Source organism: Trachemys scripta, chromosome 9, assembly GCF_013100865.1.
Source record: "Trachemys scripta elegans isolate TJP31775 chromosome 9, CAS_Tse_1.0, whole genome shotgun sequence".
In the NCBI taxonomy this organism is placed as follows: Eukaryota; Metazoa; Chordata; order Testudines; family Emydidae; genus Trachemys; species Trachemys scripta.
In genome coordinates, this window is record NC_048306.1 from 82817107 (window position 1) to 82829885 (window position 12779).

Sequence of the window (12779 nt, forward strand, 5' to 3'; positions counted from 1 at the left end):
CCAGAACTTGAGAAGCCCAGGAGTTTCACCTATGTAAGCACCTGGCAGAGGAGGCTATGAGGCCCCTCTCCGATTCAGGCCAGGGAGACCACCCTGTACGTTGGCCTGCAGTGCTCCTCCAAGCATGTGCCTTGGAGCAAAGCCCTCAAGTGCTAGGACTCATCTTTGAGGGCTCCCCATGAGAGTAGAGGACACACTCATGTATGCAAGGACAGATCCCCCTTGAGGACTGTCCATGAGAAACTTACGTCCTCCCCAAGCCTGTTCAGTTGGGTGACATGTGCGGAACCTAAGGAACTGGCTCTGATGAAGACTCCCAGATTGGAGGGCAGGATGCATAAAAAGTAAGATCCGACAGTTCCCTCAGTACTGAAGCATGAGACTCGATGCTCACCAGTTCTGTCTGAGTACTGGTCCAGATCCAAAATCAGTGTTGCCTCATCTATCTAGAGACCGTTCAGTCACTACAGATGTACCGGATCCGTCAGACTTACCTATGGGAACCCCTGGGACACGAGTGCATACCGAGACTTGTATAATACCAGAGGATATATTCCTCCCTTATCCACAGTTTCCATTTTTGTCTAGCCCAGCCCTTCTGAGGGATGTCCTTATTCAGGAAAAGTCTATATCACTGTCCCAGGAGCCTTACCTCCAACATCTGGCAGACATCCCCTGGTACCAACTACACTGCCACTACTGATAGAGCAGTTCTTGGATTCAGGTGAATCGGAGGAGATAGCCCCACTGGTATCTCTGCAGAGACAGTTGAGCCCCAATAGATAGTCGAGAGGTTACTCTTGCCATTCTGCCAGGTATGACCACCATCTAGCATTCAGAAGCCTAGGGACACTCAAAGCATGAGATTGCATCCCTGACCATCTTGGCTAATAGCCACTGATGGAGCTATCCTCCATAAACTTATCTAATTCTTTTTTTTAACCCAGTTATAGTTTTGGCCTTCACAATATCCCCTGGCAGTGAGTTCCACAGGTTGATTGCGTTGTGTGAAGAAGTACTTTGTTTATTTTAAACATGCTGCCTGTTAATTTTATTGCAGCATCTCTGGTTTGTGTGTTAGGTGAAGGGGTAAATAACACTTTCTCCACACAATTCATGATTTTATACACCTCTATCATATCTCCCCTTAGTTGTCTCTTTTCCAAGCTGAATAGTCCCAATCTTTTTAATCTCTCCTTTCATGGAAGCTGCTCCATATCCCGAATCATTTTTGTTGCTCTTCTCTGCATTTTTCCAATTCTAGTCTCTCTCTTTGGGGATGAGGAGAACAGAACTGCAGACAGTATTCCAGGTGTGAGCATACCATAGATTTATATAGTGGCATTATGATATGTTCTTTTTTAGCATCTATCCCTTTCCTAAGGGTTCCTAACATTGTTAGCTTGGTTTTTTGTTTTGTTTTGTTTTTACATTACACATTGAATAGATGTTTTCAGAGAACTATCCGCAATGACTGCAAGATCTTTCTTGAGTGGTAACAGCTAATTTAAACCCCATCATTTTGTATATATAATGGGATTGTTTTCCATTGTTCATTACTTTGCAGTTATCAACATTGAATTTAATCTGTCATTTTGTTGCCCAGTCACCCAGTTTCATGAGATACCTTTTGTAAATTTTTGCAGTCAGCTTCGGACTTAACTATCTCGATTAATAAACTCTGCCACCTCACTGTTTATCCCTTTTTTCAGATCATATATGAATACGTTGAACAGCACTGATCCCAGTAAAGATGCCTGGGGGACCCCAATATTTACTTTTCTCCATTGTGAAAATTGACCGTTTATTCCTACTTTTTGTTTCCTATCTTTTAACCAGTTACTGATCCATGAGAGGACCTCCCTCTTATCCCATGACTGGTTTCTTTGCTTAAGAGCCTTTAGTGATGGACCTGATCAAAAGGCTTTCTGAAAGTCTAAGTACACTGGATCACTCTTGTCCATGTGTTTATTGACCCCCTCAAAGAATTCTAATAGATCAGTGAGGCATAATTTCCCTTTACAAAAGCCATGTTGACTCTTCCCCAACAAATTATGTTCATGTGTGTGTCTGATAATTCTGTTCTTTACTATAGTTTCAACCAATTTGCCTGCTACTGAAGTTGGGATTACTTGCATGTAATTGCCAGTATTGCTTCTGAAACCTTATTAAAAATTGGCATCAAATTAGCTATCATCCAGTCATCTAGTACAGAAGATGATTTAAGTGATAGGTTACATACACAGTTCTTTGAATGCTTGCTCATTTCAGTTCCACTCTAGGTGTGTGCACGCCCATGTGCACAGTTGTCAGAGATTTTTGCCTTAGCGGTATCTGTACAGTGGTCTGTGGCGCCCTCTTGAGTGCCGTGCTCATGTGGTGGTATATTAGGTGCAAAGGACCTATGTCAGGCCATGTGCTCACCCTGCTGTAGTCGGACCCCCTAGCACAGCCAGGAATCCAACTCCTAGGAGTTGCAGGGGACCCCTGCTCCTCCTAAGAACTTAATTGCCCAAAGTGGCCCCGGTAGCTTAAGACCCAGTAGACTGGCCGGCACCACACATGCCACACCGGACTCGGCTAGGGCCCAACCATCCTAGCATAAGCCAGTCATGGGATTGCCCCAAAGGGCAGTGGAGCATCCTCGGTCCCCAAACCTCAGGCATAGGTCCCCATCAACACAGCCTAGGACCCCAGTCCCGCAACCTCAGTCACTGACCAGACGACCCAGGTCCCCAACGCCACGCTCTCCCCTTATGAGGCATGGGACACCAAAATCAAGGCACCAGTCTTGGTACCGACTAGCCTCCTGCCAGAGAGTGCAACAGCACAGGTTGCTATAGCATAGACAATCTCCCAGGTGTCGGTCCCCACTGGTGTGGGATTGATCCCCATCATGGCACTGGTCTCACCTCTCTGGTACCGCTCGTTGAGCAGGCACTGATCCTCATCCTCTTCTCACCGATCACCGGCGAGGGTCAATTGGTAGATTCAGGCTTCCACAGCTCCGCCCTAGTCACCGGAGGTGCAATGGTCTGAGTCAGAGCAGGAGTTCAGCTAAGAAGGGGTGAATCACCGCTGGCCCATGAGACTGGCGCGGCATCTGCAGTGGTGGCATGGCAGCAGGGACAGTGGCCTGCTCAATGGTCGTTCTGGAATCCTTGGGGTGTGCCGATGATGCCGGTCCCCGTACTCCCGCCAATTCCTCCCTGGCCTCCTCGGACAAACCGCCCCATGCTTCTTCTGAAGATAAGAGACTTAACTTCCTTGATGTCCACAAGGGCCTGGCATTCTACCTGCAAAGAACCAAGCCCATTAGGAAATCACTGAGACACTTTATCCCCATAGCAGAGAGATTCCATGAGCAAGCCATATCCTCCCAGAGGATTTCTAAGCGGTGTTGCAATGCATCTTAAAGTGCTACAAGATAACAAACATTCTCTCCCTAGGGGAGTCACAGCTCACTCCACACAAGCACAAACTGCCTCCATGACATCCTTATCAGACATTCCCACTGCAAAATATCTGCAAAGCAGCCACCTGGAGTTTGATCCACACAGTTGCAACCCATTATGCAGCGGTGGAATCAGCAATATTGCAAGCATCTTTGCTACCAGCTTCCTCACACCCACCTCCAGTCTGAACACTGCTCATGGAATACACGTAAGGATCATCATTCAGAGTAGTGGTGGTGGTTACTTACTGTAACTGGAAGTTCTTTGAGATGTGGGGTCCCTATCTATATTCCACTACCTGCCCTCCATTCCCTCTGCTTCGGATCCTATTGTGTTTGCAGTAAGAAGAGGAACTGCAGAGGCATCGACCCACACTGAACATTATCTTCTAGGTTGGGAATGCAAGGAGAGCTAGTGTTCACATGCGGGTCAACAGACGCTGCTTTGAAGAATTTTCGGATTTGGGCGCATGGCATGAATACATACCCCATGTGTGGAGTACAGATAAGAATGACACATCTCAAAGGAACTCTAGTTACCGTTAGTGACCTACACTTTTGCCTTGGGACCTTAACTTGGTCTTGTCATTGCGTATGAGACCACCCTTTGAGCTTTATCCACCTGCTCCCTTTTTCATTTGTCTGCTAAAACAGCATTCTTGGTGTTCACATTTGCTAGGAGAATGGGGGACTTGCAGGTCTACCATGTATAATTTAAGGACAAAGCATCTTTACAACCTCATTTGAAATTCCTATCAAACACTAATATCCTGGGACCAATAGGGTTACAACAACACTATATATCAAAAGTGTCAGAATTCCATCTAAATCAGGTGGTAGATCTATTGATCATCTTTTCTAAACTGCACATCCATAAGTATGAGGAGATGTTGCATGCTTTGGATGTGCGCAGGGCACTGTCATTCTACATTGACAGGACTTTGTCTTTTTGATCCTCCATTAGATTTAACGTCTTAGGCTAAGACAATGGGAGGACAAGTGTTCAGCCCAGAGTCTACCTAATAAGATTTCTTAATGTACATTAACCTTTATGAGCTTGGAAGCTTCACACCACCAGAGAATTACTGCTCATTCTACAAGGACCCACGCTACCTCAGCAGCCTTCTTCAGTAATGTCCCTGTTATGGACATCTGCAGAGCAGAAACTTGATTCTCTGTTCACACTTTCATGTAGCATTATGAATTGCCAAAGTGTCCAGCAGAGAGACCAACTATGGAAAAATTGTTTAAATATTTTCTGAGTTCCTGCTACCATTGGGCTACTGCTTGAGAATTGCCTAACATAGAATATATGTGCGCAGAAAGAATAAAGAGTTATTTATCTGTACAGTAACTGGTTCTCTCAGATATGTTGTACGCATATACAAATTCCACATCCCATCCTCCATCCCCCACTATTTGGAGTCTAATGTCATCAGGACTCCAGTGCAAAGGAATCGAGAGGGGACTGAGGCAGCCCCACCCTGTATGCCCTTGGTTGGAGGTACAAGGACATGCAGGAACAGCTCCGACAGTACTGCTGATAGGAATCTCTGGCTTAACTGCACAGGGCATACATGCCTGGAGTGGAATGTGTATGGGCACAACAGATCTTGGAGAAAAATAGAATACAGGTAAGTAACAGTTTCTTTAAAATACAGGATATAACATGGATTCTCTCATTTGCCTCTCTTATGTTATCAAGGAGTCTTGACTGTCCTACATTTCCTATATTGCTAATAGGAGAAAAGCAGGAGACTCCACAGTAGTTCTGGTATGAAAAAGGTTGAAGTGTTCCACTGGAACAATGAAAAACTCATAACCATATGAGGAGGCTTCCAAGTGTAGAAAATAAAACATTCACAGAAGCTGGACATAGACTGTAGAACTTGCTTCCTCAACAGAATAACAATGGAATTTAACCACTTTCAGAACTAAAGACAATGTTAAGTTATTTGACTTGGCTTTCCCTTAGTAAATTCTTGATGCACAAAGTTATCAAATATCAGAGGGGTAGCCGTGTTAGTCTGGATCTGTAATAAGCGACAGAGAGTCCTGTGGCACCTTATAGACTAACAGACGTATTGGAGCATAAGCTTTTGTGTGTGAATACCCACTTCATCAGATGCATCATGGATAAATGGACACAAAGTTATCAAACTATTTCTCCTTGCAGACTGAGAAGGAAGAAAGTTTTATTTAAATAGTTAGGAAGTAGTTTTCTACTATAACAATGGTGGTTGAATAAGTACCTACACTGAAAAGGGGCTACTTAAGCATTGTTCTTCAAGAGCAGCAGATATAGCAAAAATAACACACTTAAGCAGTCTACATTAGGATTTTTTTTTTTTAAATTCCCACCTGTGTTACCTTTGGTTTGACTGAACTGATACTAGCACCAGTGGGAGCCCTTGTTTAAAAAATAAAAATCTGATTCCATGTCTTTATAATAAAGCCTTGTATATCCTGGTGGGGATTTTCTTGTAAAATTTCCTGGGTTACGCAGAATCTATGTTCCTGATTGTCTTACATTATTGCTTAGAATCCTCAAATAGGTTGAGGCTCCATTGTGCTATACAGTAGGTCCCTTCCTCAAAAAGCTCACAATCTTAAATTGTGTTGTGAAGTTAATTTTGGAATTTTTTTCCTGTATATGATCTTAATTGACTGCCTTATATAGTGTGATCAGTTTTCTCACTGTTCATTGTTTTCTCTGAAGTATTGTTAGAATGTAAACTGACTTAGATGTATTATCTTTTCTAGTTAAACAGAGTTAAAATGGTGGAGAAAGAAAAAGATGCTTTAGAAGGAGAGAGAAACAAAGCCATTGAATTTCTTTCTTTGGAAAACAAAATGTTTAAGGAAAAAAATAATATTTGCCAATACTACATGTAAGTAACACCTTCCTTTCTGAATTTTCGATGTTGGTTTCTATATCAGTAGTGCAGTTACTAGTTAGCTACCCTGTCTCCATATTTCCACTTGTAAATATTTTGTCTACATGAATCTCCAGGAACACTCTCAAAACTTTCACTGAATAGTCTAAATTTAAAAGAATACTAAGTAAAATGAGTGCCCATTTATGGTAAGTATTCAGTTTAAAAATATTAATAATTTCAAATAGCAATGGTCCATGTTGGCATATTTAAAAAAAAAAAAAAAAAAACTTGGTTGCCAGTTTTCTTTTACTTTAACCTGTTTTTAATCTCATCCTACCCCCCTCCCTTACCCTCCCAGTAAAGTAGTTTGGCTGGTGGACTTCCTAAGGCCAGCCTCCTACTTTAAAGAGAAACTAGATATTTTAAATTGTTAACCAAGGGTTTGTCTACATCAAGCAGCAATGTACTCTACAGGAAGTACGATTACTAAAGCACACTAACATGTTGCACGTTAATTGGTCTATGTAGGCCTTACTGGTGTGCACTCAAGGTTCCCTAGCATCCATTAACATAATACTGCATTATGTTAAAGTGCACTAGGAAAACTTTAGTGCGTACCAGCAGGGTCTACATGGACCAATTAATGAGCAACACATTAATGCACTTTAGAAATTACACCTCTGTAGGACACATTACTCCACCATATAGACAAGCCTGAAATTATTTACATTTTTTAAACTGTAAAATCTTTGGATTTCTTTAACCTCATTTTAAGTACACAAGACTGTCTAGCAATGATCAGCTGCAGGACTGAATATTTAATTTACAGTGATTATTTGTTGTAATTGTAAGATTCCAAAACTCTCTAATCAATTTTTTTAAAACTCCTAGTAAATTTGCTACAAGTCGCTTTTTTGTAATCCTCAAATATGTAAAATACATGTATTTCTCTAGTTATGACCTGCAGAATCGGATAACGGACATGGAAACCCAAAAGAAAAAAATTCATGAAGACACTAAAGATATTAATACAAAGAATAGTAAACTTGCTGATGAAATGAAAGTTAAGAATAAAGCTTTGAAAGATGTAGAAAAGTAAGTACTTCCATGATCTCTCAAACTGTAATAGCACATTATGCACTTTGCACATGTAAAGGTTTGAGTTCAGAAAACAAACTGTTTTGTCACTTCTGTTTTGACTCTTCCATACCAAGTGGTCTTTTGTACTCGGCCTGTATTACTGACATCTCAAATGACCACTAAGTTTGTATGTACTCATGTTGTACTTTCATATTTCCAATTAGGGTTGATGATAGTTGAATGAACATATTAGAACAGAGAATATTCTCCTTTTATGCACGACATACTGTAAAGCATAAAGGGCTCATTTGTGATCATTGCTGCATCTTATGCAGCTATGAGGCCCCTTAATCCCCCACTGGCTTCCTATGTTGGCAGAACCTGCAGAGGGACAGAAAGCAGCTGCCATTAGGTTCCCACTCTTCCCCTGCACAGGTGGATAGATTGTGGGTGTCTTTTCACAGTCACCACCTATGCACACAAACAGCCACATTCTGACTCTGTCACAGTCTGGTTCCTAGGGCAGTGCTGCAATGCAGATTGGATTGTAAGGTTATAGTTCAGAACTGTCATCAAGTGTGGCATAGTTTTATGATAAAATGGCAGTTCAAGCAGATGCCTTTTTTTTTTTTTAAAGGGATGTCCTTAAAGATAACCCATAAAGAAGAGGGCAGATAATTGGGTTGTGGCTTTCTTTTATGGCTTTATGAAGTTTAGCAAAGGTCTGAAGGGTTTTCTTTCGCAGAGGGTGATTTTATCTAGAAATAATTTGAATATCAAATCCTGGATTTCCTTTTCTATTGGAGAACTCTTTGAACGGGCTTTATTAGCCCTTAGTAGAAGGAGCCTGGGATGCTTTGACTCTTTCAGATGTCATTTCTTCTAATTGTTTGTCAGGCCTTTGATCTAAATAGTTTCTATCGCCCTTCCCCAGTTGTTCTTATTACTTTGATGTCATCACTCTAGTTTAGTTACGATACTAAAAAATTTTAAACAATCTATATCGTTCCAATTCTCAAAATGGTGTCCATATATTATATGATCTGTGGATCCAGCTGCTATTAGCGATTGCGTTGTGAAAGGATCCTTCCCTGATCATCACCTTTTGAACTGTAACCTAACAGAATGACTGTGGATTAATTTTAGTTCTTTGAGTGATTGGACATGGTGTATTCTATTCTTGATTTGTGTGTGCCCCACATACTGTGGTCAAACTCTTTTTCCCTCAGCAGTACCCATCAGTGCAGCTCAGGCACTCTCTACCACCATGAGCCCTTGTGAGCAGGCGTAAAAGGCGGAGCCACCGCAATTACCCTCAGTTCATTCTTACCACCCGTGACAGTTGTTAGATCTGTTGGTCTTGCTTTAGCAAGTTCTCTGTGTCCTTTATTTTTTGTAGATGGTTATCTGTTGTTCATAATTAAGGCTATGATTATGTCATGGAGCTCATGGAATCCATGACTTCCATTGACCGCCGTGACATTCTATGCACTGGGGCTGGAGCTCCCAGTCAGCCCTGCCTGCACAGCAGCCCAGCCCCAGGGGCAGGGGCACCCTGGAGCTCATGCTCATTGCATCAGTGGGGGGACCCAGGAGCCCCAGCAGCAGTGGCTGCTGAACCCACCTACCCCTTTTGTCAGGGATACTTTTAGTGAAGGTCAGGGACAGGTCACGGGCTGCCGTGAGTTTATTTTCCATGACCTGCCCTGACTTTTACTAAAAATACCCATGACAAAAATGTAGCCTTATTCATAGTTAGTGTTAGTGATTAGATTTTTTTTTTTTTTTTTTTTTTTTTTATGTTTTTTGGTTCCACTGCTTGAGGTCCTGGTTTTGATACTGAGTCACTGGGCTCCAAGCCTTATTCTTGTTCCAAACAAATGCCTGTGAGTGGCTCACACACCACCTGTTCAAAGTGCCTGGGTGAATCTCACAGATCAGATTGTTATCAAATTTGTAAGGACTTCAAGCTAGGACCAAAAATGACAGAGAGGGCTAGGCTGAAGTTTCTTTTGATAGAAGCTGCTCTGAGACCACTATTGGAGCCTTCCTGCCTGGAGGGGGAGGGAACAACCTCGTTAGCTTTGGAAAAACACTCCACCAGTGTTGGTGAAGTCACAGTACTGTCACCAGTCTCCAGTGCTGAGGTTGAAGTACAAGGTTTTTAAGGAAGAAACTTGAAGAGGAAGATCTACAGCTCCTGAGCCCAAAAAGGGGGCAAAGGGGGCAAGTAGTGTGCATCCTAAATCTAAGTATTCCTTGTCCAGTTAGTCTCATAAGGAGGCACAGTTGATTCTGGCACTGGGACAGGTACCATTGTGTCCAGAATCCCAAGCGTCACCTTCTACTTCTACAATGCTGTCATCTTTGGTTACTCACTAAACTGAGACCATTCTACACTTGTACCAACTACACTTGGAGGCAGTTGCAGCAGCAAGGAGCTTGTCTTTGTCAGTACCAGTTTCCTCAGTGGTGCAGGAAACCAGTACCCATCAGCTCACACTGCCTTGGTTCAATTGGTTCAGGGCTCAGTTCCATGTCAAAACAACGAGGAGTACTGTTTGTCAGCGCTCTCATCCTACGATACCATAAAGGGGAAAGCTAGCAACAATGGCCTTGTTTCAGTTATCTCTGGGTTCTCTGCACTGGTATTGATGGGCGTAGCCCCTCTATGGTCAGAAGAAGCTGAGTCTTCAGATTCTGAATCCCTTCTGAGATCTTGCCACCTGGGATGCTTCTGAGATGCTGCATTGGTGGGATATGTGGCTGGGAAGTCATTGGGACTCTGCCTTTTCAGTGGGTCTTTTCAGTGCCCCTTTTGGAATCCCTGGGGTGTTCTCTCCCATCTCCAAGTCAGGAGATAGGATCCTCCTGTACTCTTATCAGTCAATTGCCAGAGGAGGCATAGCCTTAAACTCTATTATCTCCATTTTCCTCTTCCCCAGGTGCACTTTCTGTGAAATGGTCCTCACTCTACCTGAAGTCTTCAGGGCTTACTGGAAGATTTTGAAAAGGCTTGCCTCAGCCTTGAATATCCAAGTGGAGGATGTTAGGAGTCATCCATTAGAGATGTTAATATTTTGGCCACAGTTGGGCCCTCCCTTGTGGCCTTACCAATTAATGAGGCAATTTTAGAGCCCACCAAGGCCCTGTGGCAAACTCCCTCTTCACTTCATCTCATATTCAAGAGGGATAAGTGTTGATACGAAGTACTCATCCAAGCCTTCAAGTATTTTTTTTCCCATTCCTAGCGCATTGGCTGTTTCGGCTGCCAACGAAAGGGAATGCCAGGGGCAGCAGGCTGCTACCCCGAAATCAAAGGATGCAAAAACTTGACCCGTTTGGTAGGGAAAATTGTTCTAGGGCTGTGTTACAGGTTAGAATTGCAGAACAACAGGCTTTGTTAAACCAGCATGACTGTTAATATCATGGACTTGATATTAAAGTTTAAGGACACATTACTAGAGCACGGGAAACAAGAGTTTCTTTTGCTGGTAGATGAAGGAAAGCTGGTGGCTAGAACATCAGTGTAAACTGGTTTGAATGCTGCTGACTTGGCTACTAGAGCCATGGCCTCTGCTATTACCATGCGCAGGTGCTCATGCATGCAGTCTTCAGGGCTGCCCAAGGAAGGTCCAGCAGACTGTTCAGGACCTGCCATTTGAAGAGTCATCTCTATTTTCAGTGCAGACAGATGACACTTCATGGTTTAAAAGACTCCAGGGAGACTCTAAATTCTCTGGGCATATGTACCCTTGCACCAAAAAGAAAGCACTTTTGTCCTTAGCAGTCTGACCGACATGCTACTCTTGCGTCTAAAAAAATATTTATTAAGAAAAAGGAGTAGGGGTTATTGATATGGACCCCACCCCCTTCTACTGCAACAGCTTCTAGTTCATCTTGGCATCCTGGGGGCTCTCAACATATATTTTGATGGGTTGGTCAAGGACATGATACCTCTCCAACATTCCAGCCTCTCTTTTCCCTGTGTTTGCAAGGGAAGGGTGCCTCTCACTTCTTAGGTGTATGGTGCCTGAATCACTTCAAACTAATGGGTCTTAAACACTGTGGAAGTGGGATACACATGTCTACACCTCTTTCCCGCCCTCCCTCCTTGTCCCAGTTCAAAGACCACTCTCACAAGGAGAGCATCTTCCAGGACATGCGATCTCTGCTTCGATTGGAAGCTGTAGAAGTTCCTCAGTGTCACAGAAGGATGGGGTTTTATTCCTGCCATTTCCTTATCCTGAAAGCAAAAGGTGGTCTCAGACCAATTTTAAACCTGCGCCAACTCAACAGATATCTGAAAAAGATAACTTTGCGTGGTCTCCTGGCTTCCATTATCCTTCCCTGCATCCCAGAGACTGGTATGCTGCCTTCATCTCAAAGAATACGTACTTTCATGAGACTATCAGGGCCATGTGAAACATTTAAGGTTCCTAATGAACCATTCTCACTACCAGTTCACAATGATAAACTTTGGTCTGTCTGCATCTCCCATAGTTTTTAAAAAACTGTATGGCAGTGTGAGCTGCATTTTTGAGGAAACTGGGTGTGCAAGTGTCTCTCTACCTGGACAACTGGTTGGTAAGAATCCAATCAAGAGTTCAGTTACAATCCACTTTCTCTCTTATCCAGTCAACCTTCAATGCTGTGGGACTATTAATCAACACAGAGAAGTCTGTCCTCTCCTCAGTGCAGAGGATAGAATTCATACCGTCAGTTCTGAACTTGACTCAAGCCATAGCTTTCCTTCTGTGGTCAACGTTTCAGATAATTGAATCCATCGTCTTTGTTCTCAAGGTTCACCTAACTACGACAGCATGGAATCATATGAGGCATCTGGGGCACATGACCTCTTGCACAAATGCAGTCCAACATACCAGATTGTGCCTCAGGGAATGACAGACTGGCTGGCCTCCATATTTGCTCTGAGCCAACACTCTCTAAGCCTTGGAGTAAGGTTACCCTCTCAGATTTTAGCTTCTCTTGACTGGTGGATGAACACTGTTAGTGTATGTGTAGGTGTTCCCTTTGTCCCACCTCTGCCTTCATTGATGTTAGTGACAGATATGTCCACTCTGGGATGGGGGGGCTCATCTGGGTTCTCTTCAGAGGCAGGGGTTATGATCCACAAAGGGTATCGTGACATATAAATATAAGGGAGTTGAGAGCTATCCTACTCGTGTGTCAAGCTTTCTTACCCCATATCAAGGGTAGGAGCCAATGGTGGTGATCTGTCTCAACAAGCAGGGAGGGGCCCACTTGCCCCAGCTCTGCCAAGAGACAATGCAACTTGGACTTTTGCATTGCCACTTTGATCGACCTCACAGCTTCTTATTTTTGGTGGGTGCAAAATAAGCTTG

General features: G+C 43.2%; 1 protein-coding gene across 6 annotated transcripts in view; it reads left to right on the forward strand.

Annotated features, from left to right (window-relative positions):
• Nucleotides 1-12779, forward strand: part of SMC4 (structural maintenance of chromosomes 4) — a 110168-nt gene that overhangs the window by 32743 nt on the left and 64646 nt on the right. For all 6 annotated transcript variants that reach the window (XM_034781629.1, XM_034781634.1, XM_034781632.1 and 3 more), the window contains 2 exons: nt 6218-6345; nt 7288-7428. In XM_034781629.1, coding sequence (XP_034637520.1) covers nt 6218-6345; nt 7288-7428 — 269 coding nt within the window. The remainder of the gene's footprint in view (nt 1-6217; nt 6346-7287; nt 7429-12779) is intronic.